The 13,286-nt window shown below is 32.6% G+C and overlaps 1 protein-coding gene across 1 annotated transcript; it reads left to right on the top strand.

Annotated features, from left to right (window-relative positions):
• The first annotated feature begins 8,715 nt into the window (after window positions 1-8,715).
• On the top strand, window positions 8,716-9,060 carry LOC107058736 (uncharacterized mitochondrial protein AtMg00810-like). The gene has a single exon (XM_015304801.1). The coding sequence runs from the start codon at window positions 8,716-8,718 to the stop codon at window positions 9,058-9,060; it is 345 nt and encodes a 114-aa protein (XP_015160287.1).
• The last annotated feature ends 4,226 nt before the right edge of the window (window positions 9,061-13,286 follow it).

Below are 13,286 nucleotides of genomic sequence, written 5' to 3'. Positions count from 1 at the left end.
TATCAAAGTAATATTGGTACTACCAAATCCATGTCACGGTAACCAAAGAAAGCCTTAGAAGAACACCAACAAACAAAAACTCTCTATAATACTCCATTTGATCCTTTTGCGTTGTGGTATAACATAATCAAAACTAAGATCCATTTCTTCCGGAGACAAACAATCAAGACACACTCTGAATTAAAGTTTTCTCTGTAGCAGTTACTTTGATTTGATCTAGTTATAAATGAACAATACAAAATAATATTTGAGTTCAGGAGAATTTGTCGGCCATGGTGATGATATCTTGAGAAGAAGAGAGTAGATTAGTTATTGTTGGAATGAAATTGTACGATGAAATTCTTGAATCATAAAGGAGGAGACATAATTGAGTGATAAATATGGGGGGGGAGAATTAAGAGATAGTGGTTGATTTGGAGTGAAAGAGTTAATTAAGCAGATAATTAATCAATCCTAGTTTTAAGATATGTGGGTATCTAATAATCTAATTGTATCTTCAAATAATATATTAATATATGGTACAAAATATTAAAAGTGGTAATATATGTAATTGTTTGAAAATAGAGATAATACTAGTATATATAGTAGTGATGTATGTCTAATAAGGTAGTTTATCCTAACAAGATTGATGGATCCAGAATATTCTAACGTATACAGAAAAATATTTAAAATTTATGACCAAACACCTATTTTAACTTCAAAAAAATTCAAATTAATTAAAAAAAAAAATTATTTTCAATATGGCCAAACAAGTCCAATTGGAGATAATCGATCAAAAGCTCCTAAATTGACTTTTTTTTTTTGGCTTAAGTCATTGCGGCCTCTTAGAGTTGTCTGCATATTTCAGTTAACTTAAGCTTGTACCTATTGAGCACTTTAATCTTATCAAATTTCAGTTATACTTATTTAACGCAAAAATGAAAATCAGTTGAAAGATAAAAGTGTGTGTCTCAAACACAAATACATAGCTGATGGACCAATAAAATAATGACACGTGGCAATTGAATGCAATTTTTTTTTAATCTCTATTTAAATCATTCAAAAAAAAAAATTAAAAATTTATTTGAATTAACCCACCCCCAACCCCACCCCCCTTCTTCTCCTTCTTTTCACCCTTCCACCGGCGGCAACAGTCGCCAACCAAACTCTCACCTTTTTATTCTTTACCATTGAACCTTACTGTCCATAATCCATTGCCTTTATTTTCTTCCCAAAATAATCAGTTATTATCATAATTATATAAAAAATAATAACAACTTTTGCCGGAAAATATAATCAATTCGTATTATTTTTATCCGAAAAAATGGAATTTTGTTAGAACATTAACAAATGCCCAACATAGGGCAAATTTTCTAAATTTAGTGTTTCTGTTGTCTTCAACTTTAAACTAAAATCATTCTTCAATTGATTTATATTATGATTTTATAAAATAATTAAAAAAAAAGAGCGAGAGAAAGAGGAGAACAATGGTTGCAGTCTTGCAGAGGAACATTGTGGGAAGAAGACGGGCTTTCATTTATTTCTTTTTTAAAAATATAAAATAAAATTTAGGTTTATAAATGAGAAAATAAAAAAGGAAAAATACTATTTTTAGTTGCTTTACGCGCTCAAGGAGCGTGGAGCACACTTTTTTTTGTCATGTCAGTATTTTGTGTCAAATAGGAATGATTTTTAAACAAATAAAGTGTTCAATAGGTACAAGCCGTAATTGAGATGTCCAAGTGAAATATGTGGACAACTTTAAGGAGCCGTCGATGACTTAAGCTTCTTTTTTTTTTATATAAGTTTCATATCTAAACTATGTCTAATTTACTTTTTTCTTTGAATTATAACTTTCAAGTGCTAAACCCTCTAAACTAACTCATTTTTATTAATTTCATACTTAGATCATGCTTAATTTACATTACTCATTGAACTATATATAATTTTCTGGTGCTAAACCTCTTGCTCATGATTATATGTTATGTAGTATTATGTAAGTGTGTTCACACTCCCAATAACTTTTAGAAAATGTCAGGTGGCACTAATCTTGTTGACGAAATTCTGAAATTACTCTATTGTCTTCTTAATTTCTTCAGGCATGTTTCTTTACGTTTATTAATACACTTGTAAAATATACTCCTAATTGATTTATTAATTTTAATATTATGATTAACATAAAAAATAAAAAAATAAAAAGATCAATCCATGCCGCACCAATAAAAAATGTTCATGATACTTTTAACATTAACAACTTGCATACAAAATTTGGAGTGAGTTATGGCCAACTCATTAAATCAGCATATACAAATTACTTTTTTAAAAACAAAATGAGAAAGATATTATCTTCTTCCTCTGAGATCCTCTTTTTTCATTATTCTTTTTATTTTAATTATTGACAATTATATTTATAAAAATTGACATTTTCTCATCCCTCCAATTCCCTCTTAAATATAAATGAGAAGAAAAGTAATAAGGGAAGGAAACAAAAAATAAATAAATATTGAGAAAAAAAAAGAACATCAATTACTTTCGTTCTTTTTTCTATTACTTAAAAATGTAATTTATTTTAGGAGACCATTATGGAAATGGATTACTAATCTAAGATTTTTGACAAATTTCTGCGATTTTTGAGGTAAATATCACTATTCAATTCCTTAAAGAATATCTAACTTTATGCTTCATGTGCATAGCGAAGAAACAAATATAAGACACAAATTAAGAGGGAGTTTAAAAGTTTAATTCACAATCAAGCTTAATAGAAGATATGAGTGAAGTGTAAGCAATAGAACAATTCATAAACCTAAACCATTGCAATAGCCTATATGTAGCCGGGGTTTATCCGAATCCCTTTCGTTGAAAAATTATATTGTGTATAGGATTTATATTATACCCTTATATCATAAGCCAAAGACTTGGTTCACTAGTGAAGGGGTTTCACAATGTACCTTCTTTTCCACATTTTAGTAGTTTCAAGCCAATTTTTAATTATTATTTTTAAATAAATGAAACGTCCTACGTGGAAAAACCTGATTGGGATTAATATATTTCAAATCCATAATTGCAAGGTCAATATGATTTTTTAACTTCTTTTTGTTTTATCGTTCGCGTAGAGTTAATTTTATCTAGTTCCTTCTTTCTTCCCCTATTTTACAATAAAATGATTTTTTTCCCATTTCCCTATTTTTAGCTTAATTTAACAGTGTATATAACTACACTTTCAATTTTGTATTTATCATTTATTGGTATCCAAGAATTACGTTTTGATTATATTAGTTGTATTCTCCCAAATTTTAATATCCTTATAATTTGCTTTTTTGTTCCATACTTTCAATATATACGAACTGTTGTCTTAATCCTATTTTAGGTATATATAAACATATAAAAAATTACTCATAAATACATCATAATAATGTCTAATATAATGAATATACAAACAAACAATATATTACTATCTCCGAAAGTTAAATGCTCATACAAATATACTTTTGAAGATAATAAAGTAAAGTTCAATACAGTACTAAATAAGGAAAAAAATTAGATCTCATCTTGCAAATATAATATTAAGTAAATATATTAAAGTGAGTCCTAAAATGAACTCATACAAATATACTTAAAATGAATCCAACGCGTGTTCTTTTCAAATAACTAACAAGGGAATCTTCTTATTTAAATCCAAAATCTTTATTACTATATTATTTTCTTTTAACAATTAATAAACTAGGTAAGTTATTCAAATTATTGAAATTAGCCAATAAATGATCCGATGATAAACTTGTGGACACTTTTAAATGCATAAAACTTATTTTAAGGGTCATCACACTCATCAGAGCCCCTTACTTGAATCTTTAACTTCAAAAGTGTAAAGGAATTAAGTAAATGTGTCAATGTGCCAGTGGTTAAGTCGAGTTGTTAGTTGTTATAATTATGCATTACAGTGTTAGTGATGCGAGTAGATTAGTTAGTTACAAATGAGTCAGAGTTAGTTACAGTTTGTTGAGTTAGTTTCACTCTTGTATATATACATGTATCACACATTGAGAATGTATGAAAGTATGAATTCTCTCTGGAAAGTTCCTTCTGTTCTTAGCTCAATTATAACGTTTCCAATCTAGATTCATAGATTCAACATGGTATCAGAGCAATTGGGGACTGGATCGAGAGTTCTTCTTCATCGATTCTGCAATTTGTAGGTGTTTTAGATCAAATTCGAGAAGGTTTTCTCTTTTCCTCTGTTTTTTTTTCTTTCTATTTTCTGCATAATCTTCAATGGCAGTCACTGGGAGCGATGCAAGGATACAATCGGGATCTTCTATGATGGTTCCAACCATAGATCACCTGCATCCTTTATTTCTATATCCGTCAGATGCACCGGGATCGCTTAATGTTGGAATTATGCTCACCGGAACTGACAATTACACTTTGTGGAGTAAAGCCATGCAATTGGCCATGCTTGGGAAGAATAAGGTTGGTTTTATTGACGGCACAGTGAAACGCGATCAATTCCCTGGTGATTTGAGTCGTTTGTGGGATCGTTGCAATGCCATAGTAGTATCATGGATCCTGTGCAATGTCAGCAAGGATTTGCACAGTGGTGTGCTCTACTGCTCAGATGCACACTTAATCTGGGAGGATTTGAAAGAAAGGTTCAACAAAGTTAATAGTTCTCGTATTTTTCAATTACACAAGGAGATATTCACGCTTGTTCAAGGTGTTTCCTCTGTCTCAGTGTATTATTCCAGACTTAAGGACCTCTGGGATGAATATGATTCTATAATGCCTTTATCTTCTTGCACTTGTTCTAAATCTAAGGAGTTTTTTGAGCAATTACAATTTCAGAGAATGTTGCAATTTCTCATGGGGCTAAATGATTCTTACTATCAAACTAGGAGTCAAATCTTATTAATGCCTCAAATTCCAACCATCAATCAGGTTTATGCCATGGTTAATCAAGACGAGAGTCAAAAGATGGTTGTTAGTTCAAGTAGATTAATGATGCCAGAAAATTCAAATCCCACTGCTATGTTTACTGCTAGACCTCTTCAGAAGCCAAGGAAAGCTTATAATCCAAATGCTTCATGTGATTTTTGCCACATGAAAGGTCACTTGAAGGTTGATTGTCTTAAACTGTTGAAATGTGACTTTTGCCATAAGACTGGACATCTCAAAGGAGACTGCTATAGACTGATTGGTTATCCTTCTCACTACAAAGGTAAAAAGGATGTTGTTGTAGCTGGAAACTCAATATATGATGCAAGAGCATGAGCTTCTATTTCTCAACATTACTATCCTCTTATGCTTTCTCCATCATTCCAGCAATCTCAGTATCAGCATCTCATGCCTTTTCAGCTTATGCCACAGCCTATGTTTACACCAGGCCAACATCAACAATTGCTAAGGATGCTGGATCAGACATCCATTAATGACTCTCATGGTGTTGCAAACATGGCAGGTAACCTTTCCTTGCCCCAGGATAGTTCCATGAAATGGATTGTGGATACTGGTGCTTCACATCATATGATTGGTGATCCTAATTTTTTACACAATAAAGGCCTATTAGACAATGCAGGTCATGTTCAACTTCCAACTGGTGACTTAGCTAAAGTGTTACATATTGGGGACTGTCACATTGGAGGAGGTGATATTCTTCGAAAAGTTTTGTGTGTACCTAGTTTTCAGTTCAACCTTATGTCAATTTCCCAAGTGACAAAAGATTTGAACTGTTCTGTTACGTTTTATCCACAATATTATGTCTTTCAAGACATCTTGTCTGGGAAGGTCAAGGTGATTGGTAAGGAGGAAAATGGTCTATACACCATATGTTCACAAATAGGGGATAGAAGCAGAATACCTCGAAGTTGTCTAGCAATAACACAAGCAGATGTTGTTGTTTGGCACAAGAGGTTATGTCATGTTCCTATGAGTGTGCTTAGGAAGATTCCTTTCTTTCATAGTCTTGGAGATAAGTTCAGTTTGGTTATTTGTGAAGTATGTCCTCTTGCCAGACAAACTAGACTACCATTTCCACATAGCACTAGTAAATCTACATGTATTTTTCAATTGTTGCACATGGATGTTTGGGGTCCTTATAAAACAGAAACATTTGATGGGATGAGGTATTTTCTGACAATTGTGGATGATTTTTCAAGATGGACATGGACTTTTTTATTACGGTTAAATCTGATGTGATTACTGTTCTTAAACAATTCTTTATAGACATTGCAACTCAGTTTGATACAAAAATTAAAAGGGTGAGATCTGATAATGGCACTGAGTTCTTCAATCATCATTGCAATAATCTTTTTAAAATTCATGGTGTCATTCATGAGAGTTCTTGTCCATACACATCATAACAAAATGGTGTGGTGGAAAGACGACATAGACACATTCTTGAGACTGCCAGAGCAATAAAATTTCAAGCTAGTTTTCCCGACAAGTTTTGGAGGCTGTGTGTTGAAGCTTCTGTTTATGTTTTTAATAGAATACCTTCTACTGTTTTAGCTGGTATGTCTCCTTTTGAAAGGTTATATGGCAGACCTCCTTCTTTTGACCACATGAAGATTATTGGTTGTTTGTGTTTTGCCACTGTGCTACCTAAACATGACAAGTTTAGTCCTAGAGCTGTGAGAGCTGTTCTTGTGGGATATGGTACAACTCAAAAGGGGTACAAGTTGTATAGTTTAGACACCAAGCAATTCTTTATCAGCAGAGATGTGGTGTTTATGAAAGCCAATTTTCCTTTTCAAGGAACCATTTCTGAGGATCAGATGTCCACTACTACCAACATTTTTGCTTATGATGATTTAGCTTCAGCTCTCTCTACTGTTCCTGATATTCCTATGTTTATTCCTCCTGTTATAAATGCTACTTCTCCTACTACTTCCCCTTCTGCACCTGTACAAAATTCTCCAGTAGTCCCTTCAATAGAACCTCCTTCTGTCTCAATCAGGAAGTCAGTTAGAAGTATAAAACCTCTCAAATGGCATAAGGATTATGTAACTACATCAGGTTCCTCTCACTGCCTCTACTCTACTGCCTCTCATATAGATTACTCCAATCTATCTCCTACATACCAGAGTTTTGTTTCAAAGTTCTCCATTGAGACAGAACCTACTACTTACAAAATAGCATCACAAGACTCTAGATGGATAGAAGCCATGAAGTGTGAAATCCAAGCTTTGGAAGACAACAAAACATGGGAGTTAATAAACTTACCAAATGGGAAGAAACCTATAGGATGCAGGTGAGTTTACAAGATTAAATATAATGCTGATGGCACAGTAGAGAGGTTTAAGGCAAGATTGGTAGCAAAATGATACAACCAGAAAGAAGGTTTTGATTATCATGAGACCTTCTCCCCTGTAGTCAAGATGGCTACAGTTAGGGCTGTCATTTATCTAGCAGCAACTAACCATTGGCATATACATCAGATGGATGTGTATAATGCATTTTTGCAAGGAGATTTATTTGACGAAGTTTATATGTGTCTACCTGATGGTTTTAACAGTCTGTCTGACGGAACTAAGGTTTGCAAGCTCCTAAAGTCACTTTATGGCCTTAAGCAGGCCTCAAGGCAGTGGAATATCAAACTCACCTCCACCTTGACTGATTCAGGTTTTCATCAAAGTAATAGAGATTATTCATTGTTCACTAAGAGAAAATGTGACAAGTTAGTGATAGTGCTCATCTATGTTGATGACTTATTGCTTACATGCAATGATTCTGTCATGATACATGAGACTAAGGAAGCCCTACAACATGCTTTTAAGATCAAAGATTTAGGTGAATTGAGGTACTTTCTGGGATTCGAGTTTGCTAGAAGTGCTGCAGGTATCCTCATACACCAAAGAAAATATGCCTTGGAGCTTATTGCAGACATGGGACTGGCAGGGGGAAAGCCAGTATCAACCCCAATGGAGTTAAATTTGCAGCTCACTACAACTACATATGATGACCATATACCATCTGCACACAATGATCCTTTACTTGTTGATCCCACTAAATACCATAGATTAGTTGGCAGACTGTTGTATCTTACAAATACTAGACCAGACATTTCTTTCACTGTATAATGCCTTAGCCAATTCATGCACTCTCCCAAAGAATCACATATGAATGCTGCACTACGACTGGTGAAGTATCTGAAGTCTGAACCATGCTTGGGAATCTTAATGTCATCTACTGGTAGTAATGTATTGACAGTATTTTGCGATGCAGACTGGGGCTCTTGCATCAATGATAGAAGATCAGTTACAGGTTATATAATTCAACATGGAGGGTCACCTATCTCTTGGAAGTCAAAGAAGCAACTCACGGTGTCTAGAAATTCAGCAGAGGCTGAGTACAGAGCTATGGCCTCAACTGTAGCAGAAATAGTGTGGCTTGTTGGATTATTTCAAGAACTTGGTGCTAGCATATCTCTTCCTGTTTCACTGCATTCAGACAACACCTCAGCACTCCAAATTGCAGCCAATCCTGTTTTTCATGAACGGACAAAACATATTGACATTGATTGTCATTTTATTAGAGAGAAGGTTCAAGATGGGCTACTGATTACTGCTCATATACCCTCTACAGAACAGCCTGCTGATATTCTCACAAAAGCACTTGGAAGGAACCTTCACTCTCACCTTATGTCCAAGCTAGGGATGAAGAACATCTTCATAGTACCTAGCTTGAAGGGGGATAGTGCTCATCTATGTTGATGACTTATTGCTTACATGCAATGATTCTGTCATGATACATGAGACTAAGGAAGCCCTACAACATGCTTTTAAGATCAAAGATTTAGGTGAATTGAGGTACTTTCTGGGATTCGAGTTTGCTAGAAGTGCTGCAGGTATCCTCATACACCAAAGAAAATATGCCTTGGAGCTTATTGCAGACATGGGACTGGCAGGGGGAAAGCCAGTATCAACCCCAATGGAGTTAAATTTGCAGCTCACTACAACTACATATGATGACCATATACCATCTGCACACAATGATCCTTTACTTGTTGATCCCACTAAATACCATAGATTAGTTGGCAGACTGTTGTATCTTACAAATACTAGACCAGACATTTCTTTCACTGTATAATGCCTTAGCCAATTCATGCACTCTCCCAAAGAATCACATATGAATGCTGCACTACGACTGGTGAAGTATCTGAAGTCTGAACCATGCTTGGGAATCTTAATGTCATCTACTGGTAGTAATGTATTGACAGTATTTTGCGATGCAGACTGGGGCTCTTGCATCAATGATAGAAGATCAGTTACAGGTTATATAATTCAACATGGAGGGTCACCTATCTCTTGGAAGTCAAAGAAGCAACTCACGGTGTCTAGAAATTCAGCAGAGGCTGAGTACAGAGCTATGGCCTCAACTGTAGCAGAAATAGTGTGGCTTGTTGGATTATTTCAAGAACTTGGTGCTAGCATATCTCTTCCTGTTTCACTGCATTCAGACAACACCTCAGCACTCCAAATTGCAGCCAATCCTGTTTTTCATGAACGGACAAAACATATTGACATTGATTGTCATTTTATTAGAGAGAAGGTTCAAGATGGGCTACTGATTACTGCTCATATACCCTCTACAGAACAGCCTGCTGATATTCTCACAAAAGCACTTGGAAGGAACCTTCACTCTCACCTTATGTCCAAGCTAGGGATGAAGAACATCTTCATAGTACCTAGCTTGAAGGGGGGTGTAAAGGAATTAAGTAAATGTGTCAATGTGCCAGTGGTTAAGTCGAGTTGTTAGTTGTTATAATTATGCATTACAGTGTTAGTGATGCGAGTAGATTAGTTAGTTACAAATGAGTCAGAGTTAGTTACAGTTTGTTGAGTTAGTTTCACTCTTGTATATATACATGTATCACACATTGAGAATGTATGAAAGTATGAATTCTCTCTGGAAAGTTCCTTCTGTTCTTAGCTCAACTATAACGTTTCCAATCTAGATTCATAGATTCAATAAAAAGTCTTTTTCTGTTTAAGTCTTTTAGAATTTAATTAACGTTTTCAAAAAAAAAAAAAAAATTAAATAGCGATTCTCTGTCAATTTAGTATTTTGCGCCAAGTTGAAAGAACAAAAAATAAGCTTCAAATTAAGTTTTCTAAACTACTCTCTCTATCCCTAATTACTTGTCCACTTTTCCTTTTATAGTTGTCTCTAATTACTTGTCCATTTTGACAAATCAAGAAAGGACAAATTCTTTTTACCTATTATACCCTCAATTAAATGACTAATTATTTTGAAAAATGTAGAACTTTTCATCCACTTCATAATTAATATGAGTAGAATGGTAAACTCACTATGTCATTAATTATTTTCTTAATAGGTGTGTCAATTCAAAAGTGGACAAGTAATTAGGGACAGATGGAGTATTTATTTATTTTCAACTCGACTCATTAAACAAAAACAACTGTTTAGCCATTCCTAGATTATTAAAGAGGATCAATTGATTATCTTTACATGATTAGTCAGAAAACTATAAAACAAACCTCAACATATTGAGAAATGAGAATCATAGTGTACATGATCACAAATTTGAAAAGATGGGAAGCTTTGACTCTAAGCCAAAGTGTACTAACTAGTTTTAAAAGAATTATTTTAAACCTTAAGCTTAAATCATATACTCAAACACAAACACAATGACTCTTGAGCACCTCAATTTGAAATTGGACGTAGATTCCAATTCTTTTTACAAAAACTTCGAATAGAAGTAATAAAAAGGTGCTTTTAGAACAAAGATTAATAAATAAATGTAACAACACATGAATTTACATCATTCATTATTATTTAAGAACACAGGGTAATTGACCCGCAACTCAAACAGTGTAACTAAAATAAATTACATCTTATTTGATCTGCATTATCTTAGATACATTATACATGTATTTGAGTGTGCAGATACATGTGTTTGACGAAGTAAATATTATAGGGAAGATAATTTACAAAACAAACATAATTAGACTTTAAACTTGTGGGCTACAAGGTGATAAGCCTGAAACTAGGTAAATTTTTGGGCTTGGTCGTTTCAATCAGGCCCGGTTGCCATATAACACAGTACCATGGTCATATACTCCTATTTTAAGAAAAATATGGAAAAAGTAAAAAAAAAAAAAAACCAACAATTTGAAATGTATAATACTACACCGTGTTTCATATTAATTGTCCACTTTTCTTTTAGACATTTTTTAAGAAATCATAAATAAGAATGACATTTTTACTAATATACTCCCTCCATCCCTATTTACTTGTCAAATAATTTCTAATTTGATTTCTCTTTTACCTGTCATTTTTGACAAGTCAAGAAAAAATAATTATTTTTCCTATTATATCCTCAATTTATTAAGTGTATTGGAATTTCTAGTCATTGAATAGGATTAAAGTCAATAATATATTTTCATTTCATGGTTGTTTGTACAATCACGAGCCTTTGATGGTTAAATGTTTCAATCAATTTTCTGATTTGGATTTATTTTCCTTGGTCGAGTTTTGTACACATTAGTCATTGTTAATAACATGATGCTTCCTATGGTGTTCTCACCAGAAGAAATGTGATTTGATGTGTATGCAGAGTTTGAATGGATTTCTAAAACAATCAGACTTTTATTGGTGCTGCAAAAAACAAATCCTAAAACTATTGAGAGGTTCCATATCTGAAATTTGGAATTGTTTAGAGATGATTTTGAGTTGATCGGGATTAAAAAATCAATGTATATTTCATGTATAGCCCGTGTATACTTCATGTTTAATTAAGTTATATTCAATTTTTTGAGTGTATCGTAATGTATAGTCAGTACATAACTCATGTATATATAAGTTATATTAAGTTTTTTGAGTATACTTTTATGGCTTTTAACTATTGTTTATATAAATAAAAACATGACTATATTTTTTTATATATAAATTTATTACACTTTATTGTATATATTTGAAATAAGCCAATTTTGGAATGGATCAGGTTAGTTTGGTCCAAAGCCGTGGGAATCAGCCCAATTATAAAATTCAACCCAACAATGAGGTCCAATTACAGTATTTTCTTGGAAAGAAACAACGACCCAAATCCAATCTCTAAGGGGTCGTTTGATAGAGTATATTAGAATAATAATAATGAATGTATTAGCTTTATGTATTATTAATACCTTTTATGATACTTTTTTTTAACCTATGTATTAGTGATACATTCTTTTGTGTATTAAGGTATTTATTATTAATACCATGGATTTCTAGGTATTAACAATGAATGGTTTTAATGCATGCACTAGCACGATTAAAGACCCAATTATTCACCAAAACCTTTTTTTTTTATACATTTTTTCCACTATAATAGTTGAGGGTATATTTGTGAATATTTTTTCTAATGCATGTTATATTTAATGCATAAAAATATTCTATGTGTAATTAATGCAAGCATAACTAATACATACATTGTTATACAAACATTACTAATACAATTTATTTAGCATTATTCTTATATGCTCTAACGACCTCTAAATGATTAGCAATATAATCCTTTTGACCTATTGGCTGAACTTTAATTTGTAGAGAAAAAAAAAATAGTGGAATAATAAGAAATTATTTGAAAATATAAATGGCAAAAAAAAATTGTACCCCTACAAGGGAAACTATTTATAAGTGGCTACAATTTTATTTTCATACATGTTTTAACTACTAATACATGTTTACTGCTTGATACAATCATAATATGATACTATCAAAGTGTATATATATATATATATTGTGATGATATCAAAGAGAAAAAATCGAAGAAGCAGTACTTGAGTGAAAAGACTACTCAAGAACATGAATTGATTCAGTGAAAAATAGTGCTCAATTATTGCTTGATATATCATGTAAAAAGGGCCTGAAAAATATTTCAACTTTGGCCGAAATTGTTGTTACTATACTAAACTTTATGGAGGACCTTTTACCCATGCACTATTTAATAGTGTATTTTAAAGGTATATATGGTTCCAGTTCCACGTGACACATTACTATTTATAATGATGCAATATTTATGATGTTCATATAGACACATATATACCTTTAAAATACACTATTAAATTATGCAGGGGGTAAAAGGTCCTTTCCAAAGTTCAGTATTGTTATAACAATTTCGATCAAAGTTCGAATATATTTCAGACCTTTTCCCCATATATCATCTGAATATATAAATACTATTAGAGTAATATATACTCTGACGGTATCAGGGCTGAAGAAACAGTGATTCAATGAAGAATAAATATATTGTGTTAAATCCAATTTAAATAAATATTTTAGCTCATGATTTCAATTTGTGTAGTTTTCCC

The sequence above is a fragment of the Solanum tuberosum genome, unplaced genomic scaffold (genome assembly GCF_000226075.1).
Source record: "Solanum tuberosum cultivar DM 1-3 516 R44 unplaced genomic scaffold, SolTub_3.0 scf00578, whole genome shotgun sequence".
Taxonomy (NCBI): domain Eukaryota; kingdom Viridiplantae; phylum Streptophyta; class Magnoliopsida; order Solanales; family Solanaceae; genus Solanum; species Solanum tuberosum.
This window is presented reverse-complemented; position numbering and strand designations above follow the sequence as displayed.

Bases quoted from the DNA above. Each gene is read 5' to 3' on its own strand.
- LOC107058736 (XM_015304801.1), top strand. From the start codon at position 8,716: ATGATACATGAGACTAAGGAAGCCCTACAACATGCTTTTAAGATCAAA.